Source organism: Abrus precatorius, unplaced genomic scaffold (genome assembly GCF_003935025.1).
Source record: "Abrus precatorius isolate BTA unplaced genomic scaffold, Abrus_2018 Scaffold11, whole genome shotgun sequence".
Taxonomy (NCBI): Eukaryota; Viridiplantae; Streptophyta; class Magnoliopsida; order Fabales; family Fabaceae; genus Abrus; species Abrus precatorius.
This window is the reverse complement of record NW_020874303.1, coordinates 17,806,325-17,829,757: the sequence shown is the minus strand read 5'-3', so window position 1 is coordinate 17,829,757 and position 23,433 is coordinate 17,806,325. Positions and strand designations below refer to the sequence as shown.

Below are 23,433 nucleotides of genomic sequence, written 5' to 3'. Positions count from 1 at the left end.
TTTAACATGTTTAAAATTCAATGCAAATACTATACACATAATTCAGTCTCATCCAATTTAACAACCAGCAAAGCTGGGACATAGGAAAAGGAACGCGGATCCCTTGCAATCCGAAAGAGATAGGAAGCTAATTTATCTCTACTCATTATTTTATTTTTCATCTTTGATGTTCACGTAATTAAATAAAAAAATAATATATAGTAATATTTCAATAAACAGGACTAAAAATAAAAATTTATAAAAAGTAAGGACTAAAATAAAAAAAATATTTAAATAAATTAAAATAGAAAATTCACTAAAATATAAAAATAAAAATATATTTAAGTTAATATATAAACAAAAAAGTTGATATGAGTACATAAAACTTCGAGGAGAGCCAGGTTCTAAGAATAGCCACGGTTCAAGGAAAGGTTAAAAGAGAAATATAAGTAATATATTTTTAATTATTAATTAAATTTTAAGAATAACACTACTTTGTTAAATAAAAGGTCATATTATGAAAGAAAAAGTAATTAAAACGAGTAAGGAATGAGCGGATTCAAAAACTGGATTTTAAATATAAATTTAAAATGTGAAATTTGAATATAAATATAAAATTTGAAGTTGACAACATAAAATTATATATATATATATATATATATAAAACATATATTTTAGAACAAATTATTATTTTTTAAATTATACGTTATATGTGAAGATTTTTATGAAGTTAATATTATTTATTAAATATAATTATATTTTTTATGTTATTATTATTCTTGAATTGACTACTAAAGGGTAAATTATAACTAATCAATTAATAGATGAACCTATCAATTATTATGTTAACAGAATTAATGGTAATTTAAATTTAAAAATTAAAAAAATTAATCAATTACATCAACTTCTAATTATTTAATTAAATTTAATATTTTTTAATACTCTTATTTATATTATCACTTTCTATCATTATAACATATAAATAAGAAAATTGTTAATATTAAATAGTAGTAATAATTAATTAAATAATTAATAAGTATTTTAATATAATATAATAAAATTGAATTAGATAACATATAAATAATCATAAGAAGAAACGGAAGTTCCGAATTTTTATCCATATAAATTAACTTTGTAATTTTTTTATTTTGATTTTTTTAATTCAAATACTCCATACATTATGTTGTTTAACATTAAAAAAACATTAATAATAAATATTAGTGATTATAATCATTATAGTTATGATTATAGTTTTTGTAAAAACAACAATAAAAAAAGCAAATATTTTTTTATTATAATTTATGGATATACTTGTCTGTTTAATTTTTTTTTTAAAAGGTTTAAAATCCACAACATTAATAGACACTACTTGCTGGACCAGGCTGACTGAATCCTTTCATATTGCTGGCGTGCAATTAATTTTTTGTCTTTTAAGTCCTTTTTTAGCCATAAGTGATGTGAATAGCATGTCAATTTTATTTTCTAAAAAATTCCTCTTCAATGAATTGAATGAAAAGGAAACTTTACAATATATAATGTTAAATTAAGGCGCATTATTCCTAATTTGATACACGAAGATAAAAGATGTAACTATGGTAATAATTTATAAGAATAAATTATTATACTTGATATACATGATAGAAAAATAATTATTTAATGAATATGTCTGATTCAATTTATTTTAACAATATTACATTTTTAAAAAGTATTTTTAATATCTACTTTTAAATTAACATTTAGTTTAAACACGGGAACTATCATGAAAGTTTTGCGAAGATGTTTTTTTTTTTAATCTTCCTTTGAACTTTTTTCTTCTGGATACAGCCAATCAAAGCAAAATATCAATTATAACTTGAGGAGAGGAGATAATTTTCTTTTGGGTATTTCACTGCTTTATTAATAACATAATACGTGCTATCACCTATTTTGCATCACTTCGAATTAATGCATTTACACCGGTTAACTTGTCTATATTCATCACCCACCCTCTTTAATGTAACGTGTAAGGTCTCATGTCGGCATTATATTTAATTGATAGAAGATTTTATTACATATATTATTTAAAATAAGATGAGTAAGAATGGAATTTATCTAATATTAGAATAAAATAAAGCCTAAAAAATTAGTAGGTTTATTATTGAAATATTTTTACACGAAAATCCATCCTTGCACCCTTAAAATAAGCTTAGGAAATAAAAATATGTTATTATGTTATGTTTCATTTTATTTTTAATAATTTACTCAATAAATCCTAACGTGTTTCTGACTCCAGTCCATCTTATTAATCCACTAATAGCTTAAATATCCAAAATTTGATTACGTTTTTTTTTTAAATATATATCTGGGTTTTAATTTTGAATTATATATATATATATATTACAAATTAATCTTTAGTCTTCATAATTTTTTAAAAATTGTGTTCCTTAATATCTATAGACTATAGTATGTCACCTCACTTATATATGTAGTGTGCCTCTCAGCTCAAACCGTTGAAGCGCAATGAACATTACATGCTGCAATTAATTCAGGTGGATTAATATCTTGGGAGAAGTTTGAAGACACAACTTTTGCTCTAGCTTTGAAAACTCAAAACTAAGAGCAATGACTGTAATTCAGATGCTTCTGAACGTTGCATTGCCCCCATTATCATTGATTCTGATGTCTGCTTTCATGCCACCTTTACTTTTATTCAAGCTACTTATGTATGTCAAAAATTTGGTGCATACCGAAAACATGGCAAGAAAAGTAGTACTAATCACCGGAGCAGCCTCAGGGATTGGCGAGGTCTAACTCTCTTTCTCTCCTTTCATTTAAAGAATTAAAAATAAATAAATAATAATTATTATTATTACATCTTTCTTATTCATATATATTTTAATTAAAATTTTTCTAATCATGCTATTAAAGCTTTGTTCTGTGTCTTCAAAAGCAACTAGCTTATGAGTATGCAAGGCGAGGAGCAATGTTATCTCTGGTCGACATCAGAAAGGACAATCTTGTAGCTGTGGCTGATAAGGTGCGCTCTCTGGGTTCCCCTGAGGCTATCATAATTGGCGCAGATGTATCCAAGGTTCAAGATTGTAAGCGTTTTGTTCATGAAACGGTGAACTACTTTGGACGATGTACGTCACGTGCTGCGCCTGTGATGATTTTTGTTTTTTTTTTTTGTGTTAGATATTTCTGTATGTCAATTTCTATCTTCTTCTCTTTTCATGGTTTCTAATAAAATTTGATGGAATGGTGTTACTTGCAGTGGATCATCTGGTAAATAATGCTGGAATTGGTAATTCTTTAGCAAGGCTGGAGGATTGGAGAGAAGGTTTTGAATTGTTTCCGATCATGGTAAGCCACTATTTGTAAGAAAAATCATTGTTGTATATACCTCGTTTGTAAAGATATGGACATCATTGTTATATTTTAAAAAATAATTAACCTTATTTTTAAATTTTATAACACTTATTATGACTCGTTTTTTTTTCTTTTATCTTATCACTTATTTTATATTACACTTGGTTTTCTCTTGGTGTTAATTCACAGGACGTAAATTTCTGGGGAGCAGTTTATGGCACTTTATATGCAATTCCACATCTGAAAATGAGCAAAGGCAGGATCATAGTGGTTGCTTCAGGTTGCGGATGGTTCCCACTTCCAAGAATGAGCATCTATAATGTAAATAATCTTTGGATATACATTTCAGACTTGAAAAGATAGTGCATGCCACAAAACAATTAATTACATTATAATAAATTTAAATTGTGATTGTTGAATGGATACAGGCGAGCAAGGCAGCAGTCATAAGCTTCTTTGAGACTCTGAGAATTGAAATTGGTAGGAGTATTGGCGTAACTATCGCCACGCCCGGTTTAGTGAAAACGGACCTTGCACTGAGGGCCATTAAGAATGAGGTTGGTCTTGTATACAACACCACCTCTTCCAATGACTATTTGTAAGTTGTTATTGAAAACTTTATTTATCATAATGTTGATTCTGTATTGCAATCCAGAGTACTCTAGGAAGAATTCCACTGGAGTCAGCATCTGAATGTGCTAAAGGCATAGTGGAGAGTGCATGCAGGGGAGATAGGTACGTGACAAACCCATCATGGTTCAAAGTGATGTTTCCATGGAAGGTGCTTTATCCTCAAGTCGTGGACTGGGCCTGCCGCTTTGTCTTTGGGCTTTTTCCAAACATGAAAGGCGATGTGCACTTGTCCACGAAATTAGAGAATAAGGCAGAATAAAATGTTACACGCATTATCAGTTTTATTACCGTCATCCAAGACTAGTTAAACTGCAGCTACAACTTTTGTTTATAGAAGATTATTTAAGTTGCTCATCTAATTACTGTTTTTAGCTCTTGTTTATGCTTTGTGCTGATTCAAAGGAAAAACAATTATTTTCTAGCGGCTAGATTTTTCTTACAAGGTTTGTATTTTTATTTTGTTGTATTTAATGTATACAAGATTGTAAGTGTTTTAATTTTTATTATATTGTATCGTTGTAACGATGTTAATATATATATATATATATATATATATATAAGTCTAAAAAGTTTTAATTTAATTTAAGCTTTTTATTTAATTAAATCTAACGGTTAGTGAAATAATAAATTATAACCCGTTAGATTTAAATTAAAAAAAAAGCTCAAATTGGTTATAAAATTTATAAGAAGATCCTTCCCATATATATATATAGAAACTGTTAGACTTTTTTATTGAGAGATTGTTGTCGGCCTTAAACGCAAGCTTTATGGACATAAAATTTAATTTTAATTGAACAACAAAATAAAAGATGTGATATTATATTTAAATTTTGTTCATTTTAATATACTAAATCAATCCTCTTATTTTCATCTATTAAATGAAAATTTTATTTTTTAATGGAATTAAACTACATAAATATTAATTTACTGATGAAAAAAAAATTACCAAGACACAAATAAAAATTGAGCATAAAAAAGACGTTCACAATTTGAATTTGTTTAATGTAAATCCATATTATTAATAAAGTCAGCCGTAGACCACTCATCTTCCAAGTTGGTTCTTGATCCAAGCTTTTCTTCGTAATTACTAATGAAAAACTTTAATATCACCCTTTAATATAATCAAAATAATCCTTAAAAAATAGATAAGGAATCCGTTCAAAAAACAGATTATTTGAAAATGTAAAGCATAAAGCTTGATTAGCTTTACATTAAGAGAAATAAGAATTATTTTGCACAAATTGTACTTATTAAGTAATACGATTAATATATTACTATTTTAAATATAAAACAATAAAATAATTTTATATTATCAAAACTTAAATAATTTTGTATGTAACATAATAACAATAACGTATATGATTTTATTATTTCAGCAAACAATTTTGTACACAATAATTATATGCGAATTCTTCACCCACAAAAAAATATACACAAAATTAAATTGTTGTATCGGTGATGGAAGAATACTTTTATTTCAATATTATTTTTTCATTATAATATTTGCATCACAACATAAGACGGGATAAAAAGAGAAAGGTAAAATAAGATGAGAGATGTGATAAATAAATAAAATTTCAAAATTATTTCTTTTTTATATTAAATGTTATTTTGAGTTTTTTATGTGTTTTAAATTATTTATCACTTTAAAATATTTAAAAATAATTTTTAATTATACTTTTATTTATTAGATTAAATTTTGTCAAATAACTCTTATAATAGCTTTAACATTACAATAATTTTAATATTTTTCATCGAAATATTTTAATGAATTAATTATTTTATTAAAATATACATTGAAGTATAAATGACATTTAAAAATAACATAAAGGAACTATGAAAAGACTTTTGAAATAACATTATTCTAGCTCTACCACTTGTCAAGATCCAAAAGATGCCACGAGTTGCTTACTCTCCATGCAAAATGCCAACGTTGCAAAACTTTAACACCTAAATTGTCGTGGCCATTGAAACACACAATCATAAAATTGCTGTGTGTTTTTATCGCTCAAGTTTTCTTTTCTCCCAGACAAGGCAGAAAGGCCCAACAAAAACCATGGATTTAATTCATGGAATCTTGAACATTCTAGCTCCCCCTCTAAGCCTGATTTTGATGCTCTACATTATACCACCATATATGTTATTTAAGTTTCTCCACTTCATCATAAGATCAATGTTTAGTGAGAACGTGGCAGGAAAAGTGATACTAATCACTGGAGCCTCCTCGGGCATAGGCGAGGTTCTTAGTTCCTAATTACAAGCACCAGTGTTTAAATCATTTAATGTTCCAATCATACATGTTCTTGCAATTAAGTGGAATTGGTTCGTCTTTGTTTTCTTTTTTGATTTGTTTTGCATAGCATTTAGCATATGAATATGGAAGAAGAGGAGCACGTCTAGCTCTTGTTGCAAGAAGAGAGAATCGACTCAAAGAGGTTGCTACCACTGCCAAGTCGCATGGATCCCCTGATGTCATCACCATTCCTGCTGATGTTTCAATAGTCAAAGATTGTAAACGATTCGTTGACTTAACAATCAACCATTTTGGACGATGTGAGTTATATAATCTTCAGTTTTAAAATTCATTGTGTGATTTTAATTAGCTTATGATTTTAAAATACATCGTTTCATTTTATTCTGTTACTTGCATGTGTATTTACAATCTTAAAAATATAAAATTAGTTTTTTTATACAGTAATTAGAGAATTTGTAGACGTAAACAAAGAAGATTTATAATTATTTTATATCATTATACAATCCAGATTTATTTTTCTTGTCGTAGTGTAAAAATGGCTTATCCATTGGATATATGTCATACATGTGTATATATAAGTGTGCATTGATTTCGAAGTTTATGGGATACATGGTTGATCATTTGTTAATTTTGACCTTCCTTTGTAGTGGATCATTTGGTGAACAATGCAGGAGTAGTTCCTATCGGCTTGTTTGAACACACCACTGATACCACTAATTTTGCACCTACAATGGTAAACGATCTATCAATTTTTTTTTAAGAGTTCTCTATTAATTAACATTTGCCAACACATCATGATGAGATTATGGAAATGGGAAATATCGATCACATCCCCTTCTTCTTTCAAGAATATACGATGTCGATTTGTGGGTACATACAATACACTTCTTATATATATAACCTTTCCAATTCTTCAATTCAGTAATAATAGCTCATAAGAATAAAGCAACCGCTCTCACAACCTCCTTATCATCGAAATATGGAGTCTGTTAATTTCCTATTAGGAAGAAAGTCACCAACCCTCCATTATCTTATACTAATTATAATTCAAAATATGTTTGAATATACTATAAAATAAGAATACACTAGGAATTATCAAAGCAGGAATATGGTAAAAGCAAGTGGAAGTACTTTGCTTACTAGCTAGTTTAGTAAGTTTCACATACAGGAATTCCAAACCAGTAGAGATAGATTGGAGCACAATATATTCATATAATTTTATAGTAATATTGAATGGTTTTCTATGGATAACTCTTGCAATCCATATTCAACAGGACATTAACTTCTGGGGTTCCGCGTATTGCACATATTTTTCAATCCCCCATCTCAGAAAATGCAAAGGCAAGATCATAGCAATAGCTTCCGCTGCTGGGTGGTTGCCTGCTCCAAGAATGCTCTTCTACAATGTAACATAGGAGACCCCATCACCAAGCTAATTAAGCTTTCGTTATGATATCTTTCTTTCTTGTGGCAATAGTCATTAACCAATTTATAGCTTTCCAAATTCTTTAGGCGAGCAAAGCAGCAGTGATAACCTTATATGAGAATCTGAGAACCGAATTGGGAAGGGACATAGGAATAACTATAGTCACTCCTGGGTTGGTTGAGTCAGAAATGACGCAAGGGAAGTTCCTATCCAAGGAAGGCCAAATGGTTCTTGACCAAGAAATGAGAGATGTAAGCTACCTTTATACTGTTCAAGGCAATTATTTAGTTCTCCTATCATATGACTTTTATTTATATATTTAGGTTAAATTATAATTTTAATCTCTATATTTAACTTACTTTTATTTTAAACTAATACAAAAAAAATTATATTTCAATTCTTACGTAAAAATAATGTTTATAAATTGACTTTCATAAGTTCTAAAGATGTTAGGGTATTTTTTTTAACGGAAATCGTTAAATAAAACTGTTAAATGTTGGAACTGAATTTAATACCATATTTCTAACTTTAATAAATAGAAGGAATTGGTCAATAAATATTTTTTTTGGAGAGAGAGAGAGAGAGAGATGTGTTAAGTGAGGAGATAAAATTTATAAAATAAAAATTCTTTTTTGGTTTTCTGGCAACAGGTTCAAGTAAGTGTGATGCCTATAAGATCAGTCACAGAAGCTGCAAAAGCAATTGTGAATAGCGCTTGCCGCGGGGACTCGTACTTGACCGAGCCAGCATGGGTTAAGGCAGCGTTCTATTGGAAAATATTCTGCCCTGAAGTATTAGAGTTTTGTAACCGCTGGCTACTAATCTCGGGGTCTTCAGAGAGGGATACAATTAGCAAGAAGCTCCTCCATCTATCGAGGTTAAAGACATATCTGTATCCCGAGTCAATCAGAAATCCCAATCTCAAACCCAACTAACTACCAAATTTATGCCTATGAAATATACAGGTTATGCCATGTTATTTCAACTAATATACCTAGCTGTCCTAAAGTAACGTGAACTAATTATTGGTAAGGAAATAATGGCTAAGATGGTCCTATACTTATGAATTCTTGAAGGACTTGGACAACTGACACCAATCACTTTCATCGCTGTTTCATTTTGATGCCTTGAAACTCAGTCTAAGAATTTAGTTTAGATTTCCACAAGTGCATGGCCAACATTCGCATGAGTGAAAATATAAAAGGTAAAAAGGGGGCGCTCATGTTTGTTTGTATTTTTAAAAAGAATTTTTTCCTTTTAAAAACTAAAATTACATATATTTTTAATTTTTAAAAAGAGAAAATTCTTTTTAAAAATGTAAACAAACGTACTCTTAGTTTATTATTTTTAATGAACATTCCTTAATTTACTATTTTTTTTAAAAAAAATCTTAGTTTTTATTTTTGTTTTATAAATATATAGTTTTCTTAATTTTAAAAATAAACCTTCTCAAATTTTACTCTTCAACATATATTTACAAAACTAGTTAGCTAAAAGGCAGCAAAGCTAAAATCAATGACAGAAAATTTACATTTCAAATTTAATTACCAAAACAATTGTTACATATATTCATGAACTACAACGCATCCTAACAGAAGAGATACGTCCCATCCTACAAAATAACCTCCAACGGCAACACGAATGACGATGAAAACATGGAAGGCTAATTCAGGCCTATATAGCCTGTAGGGATGTACCTGGCAACCTTTGATCACATTAGTTATCTTAATTTCTTTCCTCCTTTTCCCAATAATCATTCATTACTTTTACCAATGCAGGGTACTAGTAACGTCATTCCTTGATATGATGTCAATGAACACTAAACATTTTATCGCCTTTCCTCTGGACCTCAATATATAGTCTGTAGGTCAACTTTGAACCTTTACCTGTGAGGTAGCATACAAGTTGGTTCAGCACCAAATGCTAACTCATAATGCCATATTTCTGAGTCCATCTTAGTTATACTAGGATCTGGGGACTCGAGGATTTTGGTGAAGTACGGAGAACGAAATTATTTTCATATTGAATACGTAATTGTAAGGCCTGCAATAACACATTTCCATTCATGTTATATTTGCTTGGTGTAACCATTTTGAGCCCAACTCTGTTGCGCCCAAATAATGAACTGCTAGCCATTCAGAAAATTACGGGGATAATTCAATTGGATCCGAAGGAAAATGTGTTTGAACTTGTGCAGGGTAAAGAGTCTTCAGTCTTCTCAGAAGTAACCACGCATCGGATTGAGGACAACCTTGATTCATATCTAAGGCAAGTGGAAGGGAAGATTTTCTATTTAATTCCACAAGTATTACTCCCTAGAGAAAAAGAAAGAAGATGTGAATTAACAGAACGAAGATACAATTATTAATTTGCAACCAATTCTCATGGCTAACTGCATGCAACTTGCAGGAATCTAACAGATTGCCTTATGTCTATCGAAATAGAGATTGTATTACCTCAAAATTTGCTAAAAAGGTTTGAAATTTGCGCATTGTATCCTTCATGTTGTGGACAACATTCGTGTCAGGAGAAGAAAGAGCTGCAGTGACCTCCTGGGCAGAATAACCAATTCCTTTCTGTACAACCTAAATTTTTTTATCATTGATCAACTTAGTACAATAAAACGATGAAGCCTATCAAATAAAAGCTTAAATTCTAGAGCTAACTCACATCATGATCAATGAGGATTTCAGAAATAAGGCTACCATCGTCTACATATGCCAGAAGCTCATATGTTGTCCTTTTCTTATACTGGAATCCTTTTACACCAGTCAAAAAGCACTGCAAAACGAAAATAGCATTTATACTCAAGAAAAACATAAGATTGCACAAACTCCAAAGAAAACATAAGTAGAATTATGAGATGCTCGAAGAAAATTTCATCCAAAGAACCAATGAAATTGCAATGAATGGCTGATATTCAAATCTCAAACAATAAGGTGCTTAACATAAAGAGGAGAAAATACAAACACGTGGATTCTGGCCAGAGAAACTTCTGACATTATTGTCGTAAAACATGGTTGATAGTCCATACCAACTACTCATTGGTTGAAGAGTGAAGAATCAATAAAAGAAACGTGAATACTAACACATGCATAAGTGGTAAAAATCACTGCCCAAAGAAAGAAAGAGCATATAGTTTTAACTTTTTACCTTAATTTTACCCTGAATCGAAGGAGCTTTCTCCTTCATTGCAACCCACTTGGCTGACAAACTAGCTAAGTATGTGAATGGAACCTCTTGGACTCCGGACACTGTGACTGGGCAGTCACTGCCATCAACCATCTGTATATCACTAGTGTTTGAGATAGTGGAGGAGGATCTTCTCGGAAGAGCATTATCTGTGGTTAGATTAATTCTATCCCTGCTTGTCTCAACATTTTCAACAACAGGAGGGCACTCAGTAGCCCCAGAACTTTCTCTGGTTGTATGAACAGTATCCTTATGTGCAGCTGCAACATTTGATCGCATGTGAGAAGACTGATTATCAACAGAATCTTCCCTGGAGACATTAGCAACATCTATGTGCATATCCTCAGCCTCTGAGATAATAGAAGAGAACTGGTTCGCCATAGAATTGGCACGGGACATCGGATTGATGTCCCCATGCATATTTATGTTCATGGCCTCAGCATTTGACAGCATGTGGGGTATTGAATTAGAAGCAGAATTTTGTGCACCCATGACAAAAGTATCATCAGTTGTGAAGATGTTACCAGTGCCAGAAATGCTCAGGCCAGCACCTGTAGTTAAACACACATGTGAAGAACAGACAAGAACAAGATCGGGGAAACTAAGATGGTGATTGGCTACTTCACATATGTAAACCCTCATCCACATACTTTTATCTGTAGCATAAGAATGTACCTTGGCTGTTTGCCTGGATAGAATCAGTACTGTGCAATGTAGAGCCACTTTGCCCAATATCATCAACTCCACTCGAAGGCCATGCAGCAAGAGTTGCTCTAGTTGCTAAAGGAGGAAACACTCCATTTTTGGTTCTGCATGAGGAGAATGAAGACTAACTAATCAAGGTTTACCTATGTGCAATAAAATCATATATTGTGATAGACTAATATTAGAAGCCAGTAAGAAACAAGAGAAAGTTGGACTACTGCAGTTTCCATTTTAAGATATCACGCAACTTCCCCCTTCGCACATTTTAGTCCAAATAATGACTGCAATAAATTCTACCTTTTTCCCCTAGGCGGCTTATTTAATTCTTCAACCAACTGTTTTCTTGCTGCATCCAGCTGCTCAACTAATCCCCCCAAAATTTCAATGGTTTCAGGGACAAGCATCAGAAGTCCACGATGGACACGTACGTTAGAGATAGCAACCTACATGTATCAAATAGATCCCTCAAATTCACTTTTACTAATAACAAGGAATATAACCAAATAAGTTGTGTGTCACATGGATAGCAGATGGAAGTGATAACCTAAAAGAAGGCCAAAAGAAAATAAGAATAAGAATGAACTGCTATTTATTTGATTGAGCTGGTGCCATATATCAGAAGTATTAAATTTCCTAAAAATATTGCATCCAAATTAGTACAGTTTAGAAATCATTTATCAGCATCTTTTGTTTTAACAAAATTTATGCAAAAGTAATCCAACAAACACAAGGTTTAATTTAATAGTCCACGTCGCAAGTTACTTAAAATACCTGTTGCCAAATTATAGTCATAAACATTAGTATTACACACAATACCACTGCCACCTTAATCTCAATAACTCAAACGTAATTAACATGTATTCAAGGAGTATATCTAGTTTTTCTGATAAGTGTTTTTGGAAGTGCATCATGCCCGTGTATTCAAATTAAAAGAAGGAAAAGCATTGGAGAAACCTTTAAACCAGAAGATGCACAAACTTCAAGAGCTTGGATGGGCCTGTACTCCATCCCAAAGACTCTCTGAACGCCATCAGTCAATGACAACTTCAGGCACCTTTTAAGTCCAGGAGGGGCTTGTTCATATCTGCTTCGTAGAGGACAACTAATATTGATTATTTCATCAACCTGCCAACGCAATCCATCAAAACGACAGTGAATTGGACATTGTGGTGAAATTCCGCGAGCATGTCATTTTTCACGGTAAATTGAATGCTGTGCTGAAAATGCAAGGACATGCGAGTTTTCAGGTTCCACATATGAAATTGATAGAACTTAGCTATCAGCAGAAAATACACATCAGTAATCATCTACACAAAATTGCTCATTTATGCGCCGAGTCTGACAAATTATTCAAAGAGGGCTCCAATTTCAAATAAGATTTTGTTGTTTCTAAAGCACATTAACTTTACACCAAAATAACATAAGCAAATCAAGCAGACACTTATTTAATCAAATTCAAAAACCATTTTTGCATGCATCAAACTTACATTTCCTTCTTACTCGAAACATTCGATAACTAGTGGAGTTCAATTCAATATAAATACAACATTGGAATGCAACACTCCATAATAATTATAACAATAACATAAATAATTCAAAGGCGCACCTGCAATACGTAGGGACCAGGGAGAACGCTAAGGTGCATGGAATCCACATTGGGAGGGAGAACGCCGCTGCCACAGAAGTTCATATCAGCAAACAGAAATTGCTCAAAACAGAGCTTGGCCTTTGCGGCGACATCGAGGCCTTCGAAGCCAGTGACGGAGGCTTGGAGTTCGCAAAGACAGGAAGCAAGCCAGTCTCTCTTCAAGGCCAATCCGAGGCGAGGGAGGAAATTAGCGACGGGAGAGCCGGGAACAGGTTGCGGCTGAGGAGAGGGCGGAGAGAGGCTGTCGGAGACGTCGATGAATTCGTCGTCGTCGGAGATGTCGACGGACTCCGGGGGGAAAGTGGAAGCATTTGAAGGTTGATGAGTAACTGTAACTGTCTGTGGAGGAAGTGTGTTTTGTTGTTCTTCGTCGGAATCGGAGTCGAGCCTTTCCTTTTGGGTTCGCTTTTTACCTTTCTGTGACATAGAAGCAAGCTTCAAAAAACTAACACTAAAATAAAATTCTATCACAAATTTAAATAACATATTTATTCAACAGGTAAGGACTCAATGCCACTACAATGGCTTCATAGAACACAGAAACTTGAAGGAAATCAAGATATCATGTTTTGTTCACCTAAATGCAAAACAATCCCGAAAACTATATGGAGAGTTCAGAAGCAATTACCAACAATCAAAACGACAATTACCTAGAGCTTAATCCACTACATGCAGAATTTTAGCAACTGGAACTGAAAAATCCTGCTATAAAATTTAACCTATAACCACAAGCATCATAACTGCCCAAGATATTCACAAAACAAACTTTCAACTGCTTTACAAATCGAAAGGAACTTCATTTTATTTGCTAGGAACATCAAACGGTATCTTAGAAGTCAGGGATTCAATTATTATATTTAACCAATAATTTTTAACTTCAAGTTTGTTCACAGTTTCAAGAAACTTCTTCAGGTGCAAACATCAAAGAACAACTCAGGTGATTGGCTGAATTAGTGCAAAAAAAAAAAAAAAACAGCTGGAATATTTTCAGGCTCAATTACAGAACTTCAGAACCAAACTACCATCAACAGTAAACCTGTTAATATGCCAACATCAGACAAAAACATACTTTATGATACAACGTTCTACTTGAAGCTCATCCACATAAGTCCATATAAATGGAAAGTAAATTCAAATCCCACTCATAGGGGTAGGATCAGACAAACATAACTGAAAACAATCACATTCAAACCTAATTAAAGACAAAGAGATCATCACTGATATACATATAGCGGATGATTACAGATACTGAAGCACAATCTACAAGAATCAAATACTCAGTCACATTTTGATGCAAGCAAGAGAATGCCCAACATAGTCTAGCACATAACTATTGTGAGGCAAACCAAAATGAATTTCATGTATAGTATGGCAACACACCTTGGCAGGAGTTTCAGATCCTTCACCAGAAGATTTGCTAAGCCTTTCCTTTCGGGTTCGCTTTTTACCTTTCTGTGACATAGAAGCAAGCTTCAAAAAACTAACACTAACATAAAATTCTATCACAAATTTAAATAGCATATTTATTCAACAGGCAAGAACTCAATGACACTAATATCAGCTATACATGATTAATTAAATCTACGAAAATATACTTCTGAAAATTGACTAATTCAATTGTTGAATTATAAGTCATACTAAGCTTGCAAGTTAAATACAGAAAATTGCACAAAATAAATCTTCAATCACGCATGGACATGTTAAATATGAAAAAGTTGTACTCTATATGAGAAAGGTAACAGTGGGATTAATTTTGTCACAACTTATACCAATATTAATTAACCCTTATCCTCACACAGTCATATTAAATAAAGTAAAATAAAACCTTTTCCTTTTCAGAAAGCAGAATGTCAGTTGTAGCATGTGGGGACTCCAAAAATTCCAACAATTTCGCAGACAGTTCCTCCTGAAATGTCACATCAATAACAGATTTTTGGATAGACATTCTTTGATTCCATGTGAGAATGGAAAAATATTACGATCAACACTTACCTTCTTCATACCAGTTTTGTTTATTGGAATATTAAGCACATCACAGAAGTCCAACAACTTTTCTTTGATACATTTGTCAATTCTCTCCCTTATCTTGGCCCTCTGTTTTTCCTGCCAAGAATTATAGAACCATACTATTTGCAGGTTAATTACAGCTTCAGACATTCAAATATTTAACAAAAGACAACATGCACACCTAACCAAAATAAATAAATAAACAAGACATTAAAACAAAACCCATTCATCTGCATATTTAAGAATAAAAGACAAGCAATATTACAGTGTATAATGCAACTGTACCTCATTTTCAGCCCACACAAAGTCAGAAAACAGCCCTATATTTCTCTCTAGATTGGCTTCAGCTAGGGGTTCTCCCACTTGAGGTTTCTCCTCTTCTAGGGTTTCTGAAGACATGGTTGAGACTTAAGAGACAGAGAGCGAGAGAGAGGAAAACGAATTGCGAAGAAAGTGAAAACCTAAGCAGTGGATGAGAAGATTAGAAGGAATCAAAGCGATTGTGATTGGAAGAGAGAGAGAGAGAGGGAATCGTGAAATGAAATGAGATTGGAGGGGACGAAATAAGAGGAGGCGCGCTGAAGGAGTTGTGTTTCAAATTTGATACCAAATTTCTGAGTTGGGTGTTGGACATTGGACATTGCTTGCTTTTACATTCCTACTACTCCTACACGTGCTCGTTATCACTTTGAGTGCCAACTGGGAAGTGGTGCTAAGGGAATCTCTTTCCTTTCGGGCTAATGGGCTTCCTATTCTCAACCTTTCACTAAATTGTTAGCCCATGGTTTTGGGGAAGTGCGTTGTAGATTTTAGATTGTGGAAATGCTTCAGCAAAATAAAAAAGATTGCGCAAATGAGGGATCGCATGCCTGCCATTGCATTTACTTTTGAAGCAAAGCTATTAACTACGAAGGGAAGGAAATTCAACATTTAAATAGTGATTAATAGAATACAAGCGAATTTCGAAAAACTGGGAAATGATAATACACAGATATAGATATATGCTCACCTTTTCAATTGACAAAGCTTTGCTTGAAGAAGACCTCGGAAACTTAGAAGGCGAAGAAACAGTGTATCTCTCCCCCGTTTTCCTCTCCCTAGTTGGTCTCTCACTTGCTGGCGTAGCGGGATCGCTTTCTTTGGTTGACTTGTTTGACTTGACTTTGACACGCTTCTTCCTCTCTTCCTCTTCGTCCTCTTCATCATCTGCTTCTTCCTTCTACTCTTCTACTTGGCTTTTCTCATCGACGTCTTTCTTCTCCGAATTATCTTCTTCTTCTACAATTGGTAAAAAATGGAATTCTTGGGGTGAAGGAGAGACTCTTTTTTTTTTCATTGGACAGGGGAATGTGAAAATTTTCTAAATTGAAGATTCAAATTCTAGCCATAATACACATATCATATTTCTTTCGCCACTTAACTATCACGGCAAGAAAGGGCTTTTTTCCCTTATTGGGATCATTTTAAAAAAAATTTATTGATATGGATTTTCTTTAAAACAGATTCTCTTTGGGATTGGTGGTGTAAGTAGTATCAAAATCGTTTAAAAAAAAGAAAATATAAGTGATCACATATTAAATTATCAAAATATCATCTTATTATTAGCCGATACAAATGATATGACAGTTTATATGTCATTAAAATTGTCTAGAAAAGATATGACACATATGATGATATGACATGTTATAAAAGTATCGTCTCATTTTTAGCTAACATTACTGATATAGTAACACGTGTCCAACTAAAAACTATTATCATTCGTATTTAAGATGTTTGGTAATGTGAATGTTAGACCTTTTTATTTATTTTTTTCAAATTTTATAATTACATTAAAATTAACAATTTTTTAAAATATATACATAATTTTATCACTTTTAATTTATTTATGTAATTCTTAATATTAGACAATAAATTTATTATTCTTTTAATTTTATTATTCTTATTCAATAATAATTTTGTTTCTTAAATTATAAAGTTTATTTTTAATATGTAATGTTTTCAATAATTTTGAAGTAAGAATTCTTATATTTTATAATTAATTTTTTAATAAATATAATACTTTAAATCTGTTTATCATTATTATATATATTTTTTTTATCTATTCTATTATATAATTGTGTATGTTGTTTTTTAACAATAATTTTAATAAAAAAAACTCTATTTAATCTTTTTTTAAAAACTAAATATTATTTTTACTACATCTAATTTTTTTTTTATCTTAATCTACCATCAACATATAAAATTTATTATTTTCATTGCATTTCATATTTTTTTTTTCCATTACCATGTTTTTTTTATTTTTTTTCTGAACCATGAAACTATTTATAATTTTCTTTCCTCTTAATTTATCAATTTATTTTAATTAAATTTATCTTATTATTTAATAATTAATAAATATCATTTAATTAATATATTTTTAATTTAATACATTTTTAAACAAACTATTTATAAATAATATAAATTATATTATATAATTTCTAATAAAATTTATCTAAAATTTTAATTGTTACAAATACATAAATTGATATTAATAATATTTAAAAATAAAAAAATTGTACACCTCCGCAGACTGGTTTCTTTTGAAGATTTTAAACTCTCTTCTAATAAAACACGTGTCACCATCTCATTAATGTAGACTAGAGATGAAATAATACTCTTATAGCATGTCAAGTCATTACTTATAACATCTCCTTTTTATTTGTTTTAAAGAAATCTGCATAATTTATTTTTTAAATTACGCCAATAAGAGTAAAAAAAGCCGCAAGAAAGGGTGGAGAGACCCTAAAATGAAATGGGGGAATTTTGTTTTTTGCTGGAGTAAGTGATCTTAATTGGGCCAGATTTGGGTCTGAGCCAAGTTACGCCCACTTTGGGGGAAAAAACAAAAGTTTCCATTGTTTCTCCACTCCGCGCGCTGGAGGGTGGAGTTGGGTTCCTTCTCAATGGTCTCATAAGGGAAAAGGAGGAAGGAGGGAAAAAGAGCACTGCACATTTCCATTCTTTTATTCTGCAAAAATGTCCATTCGCCGTCTCAGGCTCGACTCTGATTCCGACGAAGAACAACAAAACACACTTCCTCCACAGACAGTTACAGTTACTCATCAACCTTCAAATGCTTCCACTTTCCCCCCGGAGTCCGTCGACATCTCCGACGACGACGAATTCATCGACGTCTCCGACAGCCTCTCTCCGCCCTCTCCTCAGCCGCAACCTGTTCCCGGCTCTCCCGTCGCTAATTTCCTCCCTCGCCTCGGATTGGCCTTGAAGAGAGACTGGCTTGCTTCCTGTCTTTGCGAACTCCAAGCCTCCGTCACTGGCTTCGAAGGCCTCGATGTCGCCGCAAAGGCCAAGCTCTGTTTTGAGCAATTTCTGTTTGCTGATATGAACTTCTGTGGCAGCGGCGTTCTCCCTCCCAATGTGGATTCCATGCACCTTAGCGTTCTCCCTGGTCCCTACGTATTGCAGGTGCGCCTTTGAATTATTTATGTTATTGTTATAATTATTATGGAGTGTTGCATTCCAATGTTGTATTTATATTGAATTGAACTCCACTAGTTATCGAATGTTTCGAGTAAGAAGGAAATGTAAGTTTGATGCATGCAAAAATGGTTTTTGAATTTGATTAAATAAGTGTCTGCTTGATTTGCTTATGTTATTTTGGTGTAAAGTTAATGTGCTTTAGAAACAACAAAATCTTATTTGAAATTGGAGCCCTCTTTGAATAATTTGTCAGACTCGGCGCATAAATGAGCAATTTTGTGTAGATGATTACTGATGTGTATTTTCTGCTGATAGCTAAGTTCTATCAATTTCATATGTGGAACCTGAAAACTCGCATGTCCTTGCATTTTCAGCACAGCATTCAATTTACCGTGAAAAATGACATGCTCGCGGAATTTCACCACAATGTCCAATTCACTGTCGTTTTGATGGATTGCGTTGGCAGGTTGATGAAATAATCAATATTAGTTGTCCTCTACGAAGCAGATATGAACAAGCCCCTCCTGGACTTAAAAGGTGCCTGAAGTTGTCATTGACTGATGGCGTTCAGAGAGTCTTTGGGATGGAGTACAGGCCCATCCAAGCTCTTGAAGTTTGTGCATCTTCTGGTTTAAAGGTTTCTCCAATGCTTTTCCTTCTTTTAATTTGAATACACGGGCATGATGCACTTCCAAAAACACTTATCAGAAAAACTAGATATACTCCTTGAATACATGTTAATTACGTTTGAGTTATTGAGATTAAGGTGGCAGTGGTATTGTGTGTAATACTAATGTTTATGACTATAATTTGGCAACAGGTATTTTAAGTAACTTGCGACGTGGACTATTAAATTAAACCTTGTGTTTGTTGGATTACTTTTGCATAAATTTTGTTAAAACAAAAGATGCTGATAAATGATTTCTAAACTGTACTAATTTGGATGCAATATTTTTAGGAAATTTAATACTTCTGATATATGGCACCAGCTCAATCAAATAAATAGCAGTTCATTCTTATTCTTATTTTCTTTTGGCCTTCTTTTAGGTTATCACTTCCATCTGCTATCCATGTGACACACAACTTATTTGGTTATATTCCTTGTTATTAGTAAAAGTGAATTTGAGGGATCTATTTGATACATGTAGGTTGCTATCTCTAACGTACGTGTCCATCGTGGACTTCTGATGCTTGTCCCTGAAACCATTGAAATTTTGGGGGGATTAGTTGAGCAGCTGGATGCAGCAAGAAAACAGTTGGTTGAAGAATTAAATAAGCCGCCTAGGGGAAAAAGGTAGAATTTATTGCAGTCATTATTTGGACTAAAATGTGCGAAGGGGGAAGTTGCGTGATATCTTAAAATGGAAACTGCAGTAGTCCAACTTTCTCTTGTTTCTTACTGGCTTCTAATATTAGTCTATCACAATATATGATTTTATTGCACATAGGTAAACCTTGATTAGTTAGTCTTCATTCTCCTCATGCAGAACCAAAAATGGAGTGTTTCCTCCTTTAGCAACTAGAGCAACTCTTGCTGCATGGCCTTCGAGTGGAGTTGATGATATTGGGCAAAGTGGCTCTACATTGCACAGTACTGATTCTATCCAGGCAAACAGCCAAGGTACATTCTTATGCTACAGATAAAAGTATGTGGATGAGGGTTTACATATGTGAAGTAGCCAATCACCATCTTAGTTTCCCCGATCTTGTTCTTGTCTGTTCTTCACATGTGTGTTTAACTACAGGTGCTGGCCTGAGCATTTCTGGCACTGGTAACATCTTCACAACTGATGATACTTTTGTCATGGGTGCACAAAATTCTGCTTCTAATTCAATACCCCACATGCTGTCAAATGCTGAGGCCATGAACATAAATATGCATGGGGACATCAATCCGATGTCCCGTGCCAATTCTATGGCGAACCAGTTCTCTTCTATTATCTCAGAGGCTGAGGATATGCACATAGATGTTGCTAATGTCTCCAGGGAAGATTCTGTTGATAATCAGTCTTCTCACATGCGATCAAATGTTGCAGCTGCACATAAGGATACTGTTCATACAACCAGAGAAAGTTCTGGGGCTACTGAGTGCCCTCCTGTTGTTGAAAATGTTGAGACAAGCAGGGATAGAATTAATCTAACCACAGATAATGCTCTTCCGAGAAGATCCTCCTCCACTATCTCAAACACTAGTGATATACAGATGGTTGATGGCAGTGACTGCCCAGTCACAGTGTCCGGAGTCCAAGAGGTTCCATTCACATACTTAGCTAGTTTGTCAGCCAAGTGGGTTGCAATGAAGGAGAAAGCTCCTTCGATTCAGGGTAAAATTAAGGTAAAAAGTTAAAACTATATGCTCTTTCTTTCTTTGGGCAGTGATTTTTACCACTTATGCATGTGTTAGTATTCACGTTTCTTTTATTGATTCTTCACTCTTCAACCAATGAGTAGTTGGTATGGACTATCAACCATGTTTTACGACAATAATGTCAGAAGTTTCTCTGGCCAGAATCCACGTGTTTGTATTTTCTCCTCTTTATGTTAAGCACCTTATTGTTTGAGATTTGAATATCAGCCATTCATTGCAATTTCATTGGTTCTTTGGATGAAATTTTCTTCGAGCATCTCATAATTCTACTTATGTTTTCTTTGGAGTTTGTGCAATCTTATGTTTTTCTTGAGTATAAATGCTATTTTCGTTTTGCAGTGCTTTTTGACTGGTGTAAAAGGATTCCAGTATAAGAAAAGGACAACATATGAGCTTCTGGCATATGTAGACGATGGTAGCCTTATTTCTGAAATCCTCATTGATCATGATGTGAGTTAGCTCTAGAATTTAAGCTTTTATTTGATAGGCTTCATCGTTTTATTGTACTAAGTTGATCAATGATAAAAAAATTTAGGTTGTACAGAAAGGAATTGGTTATTCTGCCCAGGAGGTCACTGCAGCTCTTTCTTCTCCTGACACGAATGTTGTCCACAACATGAAGGATACAATGCGCAAATTTCAAACCTTTTTAGCAAATTTTGAGGTAATACAATCTCTATTTCGATAGACATAAGGCAATCTGTTAGATTCCTGCAAGTTGCATGCAGTTAGCCATGAGAATTGGTTGCAAATTAATAATTGTATCTTCGTTCTGTTAATTCACATCTTCTTTCTTTTTCTCTAGGGAGTAATACTTGTGGAATTAAATAGAAAATCTTCCCTTCCACTTGCCTTAGATATGAATCAAGGTTGTCCTCAATCCGATGCGTGGTTACTTCTGAGAAGACTGAAGACTCTTTACCCTGCACAAGTTCAAACACATTTTCCTTCGGATCCAATTGAATTATCCCCGTAATTTTCTGAATGGCTAGCAGTTCATTATTTGGGCGCAACAGAGTTGGGCTCAAAATGGTTACACCAAGCAAATATAACATGAATGGAAATGTGTTATTGCAGGCCTTACAATTACGTATTCAATATGAAAATAATTTCGTTCTCCGTACTTCACCAAAATCCTCGAGTCCCCAGATCCTAGTATAACTAAGATGGACTCAGAAATATGGCATTATGAGTTAGCATTTGGTGCTGAACCAACTTGTATGCTACCTCACAGGTAAAGGTTCAAAGTTGACCTACAGACTATATATTGAGGTCCAGAGGAAAGGCGATAAAATGTTTAGTGTTCATTGACATCATATCAAGGAATGACGTTACTAGTACCCTGCATTGGTAAAAGTAATGAATGATTATTGGGAAAAGGAGGAAAGAAATTAAGATAACTAATGTGATCAAAGGTTGCCAGGTACATCCCTACAGGCTATATAGGCCTGAATTAGCCTTCCATGTTTTCATCGTCATTCGTGTTGCCGTTGGAGGTTATTTTGTAGGATGGGACGTATCTCTTCTGTTAGGATGCGTTGTAGTTCATGAATATATGTAACAATTGTTTTGGTAATTAAATTTGAAATGTAAATTTTCTGTCATTGATTTTAGCTTTGCTGCCTTTTAGCTAACTAGTTTTGTAAATATATGTTGAAGAGTAAAATTTGAGAAGGTTTATTTTTAAAATTAAGAAAACTATATATTTATAAAACAAAAATAAAAACTAAGATTTTTTTTAAAAAAAATAGTAAATTAAGGAATGTTCATTAAAAATAATAAACTAAGAGTACGTTTGTTTACATTTTTAAAAAGAATTTTCTCTTTTTAAAAATTAAAAATATATGTAATTTTAGTTTTTAAAAGGAAAAAATTCTTTTTAAAAATACAAACAAACATGAGCGCCCCCTTTTTACCTTTTATATTTTCACTCATGCGAATGTTGGCCATGCACTTGTGGAAATCTAAACTAAATTCTTAGACTGAGTTTCAAGGCATCAAAATGAAACAGCGATGAAAGTGATTGGTGTCAGTTGTCCAAGTCCTTCAAGAATTCATAAGTATAGGACCATCTTAGCCATTATTTCCTTACCAATAATTAGTTCACGTTACTTTAGGACAGCTAGGTATATTAGTTGAAATAACATGGCATAACCTGTATATTTCATAGGCATAAATTTGGTAGTTAGTTGGGTTTGAGATTGGGATTTCTGATTGACTCGGGATACAGATATGTCTTTAATCTCGATAGATGGAGGAGCTTCGTTGGGACTCTATAAACTATTTAGTAAAATAGCGATATTCTGTATATAAATTGGAGTGAAATAAATCAAGCTACTTTATTGGGAGTTTATGACCTAGTTTACATGATGCTCAGAATATACTAATCCTAA

The 23,433-nt window shown here is 32.8% G+C and overlaps 4 protein-coding genes across 4 annotated transcripts; 3 read left to right on the top strand and 1 right to left on the bottom strand.

Annotated features, from left to right (window-relative positions):
• The first annotated feature begins 2,474 nt into the window (after positions 1-2,474).
• LOC113853872 (11-beta-hydroxysteroid dehydrogenase-like 4A) lies at positions 2,475-4,219 on the top strand. Its single transcript, XM_027484558.1, has 6 exons — positions 2,475-2,763; positions 2,909-3,101; positions 3,233-3,321; positions 3,517-3,648; positions 3,756-3,884; positions 3,983-4,219. Exons 1-6 carry the CDS (start codon positions 2,581-2,583, stop codon positions 4,217-4,219), a joined length of 963 nt encoding a protein of 320 aa, XP_027340359.1. The 5' UTR covers positions 2,475-2,580.
• Positions 4,220-6,016: 1,797 nt separating this feature from the next.
• LOC113853873 (11-beta-hydroxysteroid dehydrogenase 1B-like) lies at positions 6,017-8,575 on the top strand. Its single transcript, XM_027484559.1, has 6 exons — positions 6,017-6,199; positions 6,321-6,513; positions 6,862-6,947; positions 7,489-7,620; positions 7,727-7,891; positions 8,291-8,575. The coding sequence occupies exons 1-6, from the start codon at positions 6,017-6,019 to the stop codon at positions 8,573-8,575; spliced, it is 1,044 nt and encodes a 347-aa protein (XP_027340360.1).
• A 575-nt stretch (positions 8,576-9,150) lies between these two features.
• LOC113855735 (recQ-mediated genome instability protein 1-like) lies at positions 9,151-15,591 on the bottom strand. The gene is made up of 12 exons (XM_027487363.1): positions 15,478-15,591; positions 15,178-15,288; positions 15,011-15,091; positions 14,566-14,637; positions 13,144-13,602; positions 12,492-12,662; positions 11,835-11,980; positions 11,508-11,641; positions 10,794-11,383; positions 10,311-10,421; positions 10,097-10,225; positions 9,151-9,955 (listed from the first exon to the last, which is right to left on the bottom strand). Exons 1-12 carry the CDS (start codon positions 15,589-15,591, stop codon positions 9,785-9,787), a joined length of 2,289 nt encoding a protein of 762 aa, XP_027343164.1. The 3' UTR covers positions 9,151-9,784.
• A 2,559-nt stretch (positions 15,592-18,150) lies between these two features.
• Positions 18,151-22,650, top strand: LOC113853869 (recQ-mediated genome instability protein 1-like). Its single transcript, XM_027484556.1, has 8 exons — positions 18,151-18,657; positions 19,139-19,309; positions 19,821-19,966; positions 20,160-20,293; positions 20,418-21,007; positions 21,380-21,490; positions 21,576-21,704; positions 21,846-22,650. Exons 1-8 carry the CDS (start codon positions 18,208-18,210, stop codon positions 22,014-22,016), a joined length of 1,902 nt encoding a protein of 633 aa, XP_027340357.1. The 5' UTR covers positions 18,151-18,207; the 3' UTR covers positions 22,017-22,650.
• Positions 22,651-23,433: the final 783 nt, after the last annotated feature.

Excerpts from the sequence above, each read along its gene's own strand:
- LOC113853873 (XM_027484559.1), top strand. The coding sequence starts at position 6,017 with ATGGATTTAATTCATGGAATCTTGAACATTCTAGCTCCCCCTCTAAGC. Across the intron at positions 6,200-6,320 it reads CCTCCTCGGGCATAGGCGAG|CATTTAGCATATGAATATGG; the intron begins GTTCTTAGTTCC and ends TGTTTTGCATAG. Across the intron at positions 6,948-7,488 it reads CTAATTTTGCACCTACAATG|GACATTAACTTCTGGGGTTC; the intron begins GTAAACGATCTA and ends CATATTCAACAG.
- LOC113853872 (XM_027484558.1), top strand. The coding sequence starts at position 2,581 with ATGACTGTAATTCAGATGCTTCTGAACGTTGCATTGCCCCCATTATCA. Across the intron at positions 3,649-3,755 it reads CAAGAATGAGCATCTATAAT|GCGAGCAAGGCAGCAGTCAT; the intron begins GTAAATAATCTT and ends GAATGGATACAG. Across the intron at positions 3,885-3,982 it reads TGAGGGCCATTAAGAATGAG|AGTACTCTAGGAAGAATTCC; the intron begins GTTGGTCTTGTA and ends ATTGCAATCCAG.
- LOC113853869 (XM_027484556.1), top strand. The coding sequence starts at position 18,208 with ATGTCCATTCGCCGTCTCAGGCTCGACTCTGATTCCGACGAAGAACAA. Across the intron at positions 19,310-19,820 it reads GTGCATCTTCTGGTTTAAAG|GTTGCTATCTCTAACGTACG; the intron begins GTTTCTCCAATG and ends TGATACATGTAG. Across the intron at positions 20,294-20,417 it reads TATCCAGGCAAACAGCCAAG|GTGCTGGCCTGAGCATTTCT; the intron begins GTACATTCTTAT and ends GTTTAACTACAG.
- LOC113855735 (XM_027487363.1), bottom strand. The coding sequence starts at position 15,591 with ATGTCTTCAGAAACCCTAGAAGAGGAGAAACCTCAAGTGGGAGAACCC. Across the intron at positions 11,384-11,507 it reads TATCCAGGCAAACAGCCAAG|GTGCTGGCCTGAGCATTTCT; the intron begins GTACATTCTTAT and ends GTTTAACTACAG. Across the intron at positions 9,956-10,096 it reads CCTTTTTAGCAAATTTTGAG|GGAGTAATACTTGTGGAATT; the intron begins GTAATACAATCT and ends CTTTTTCTCTAG.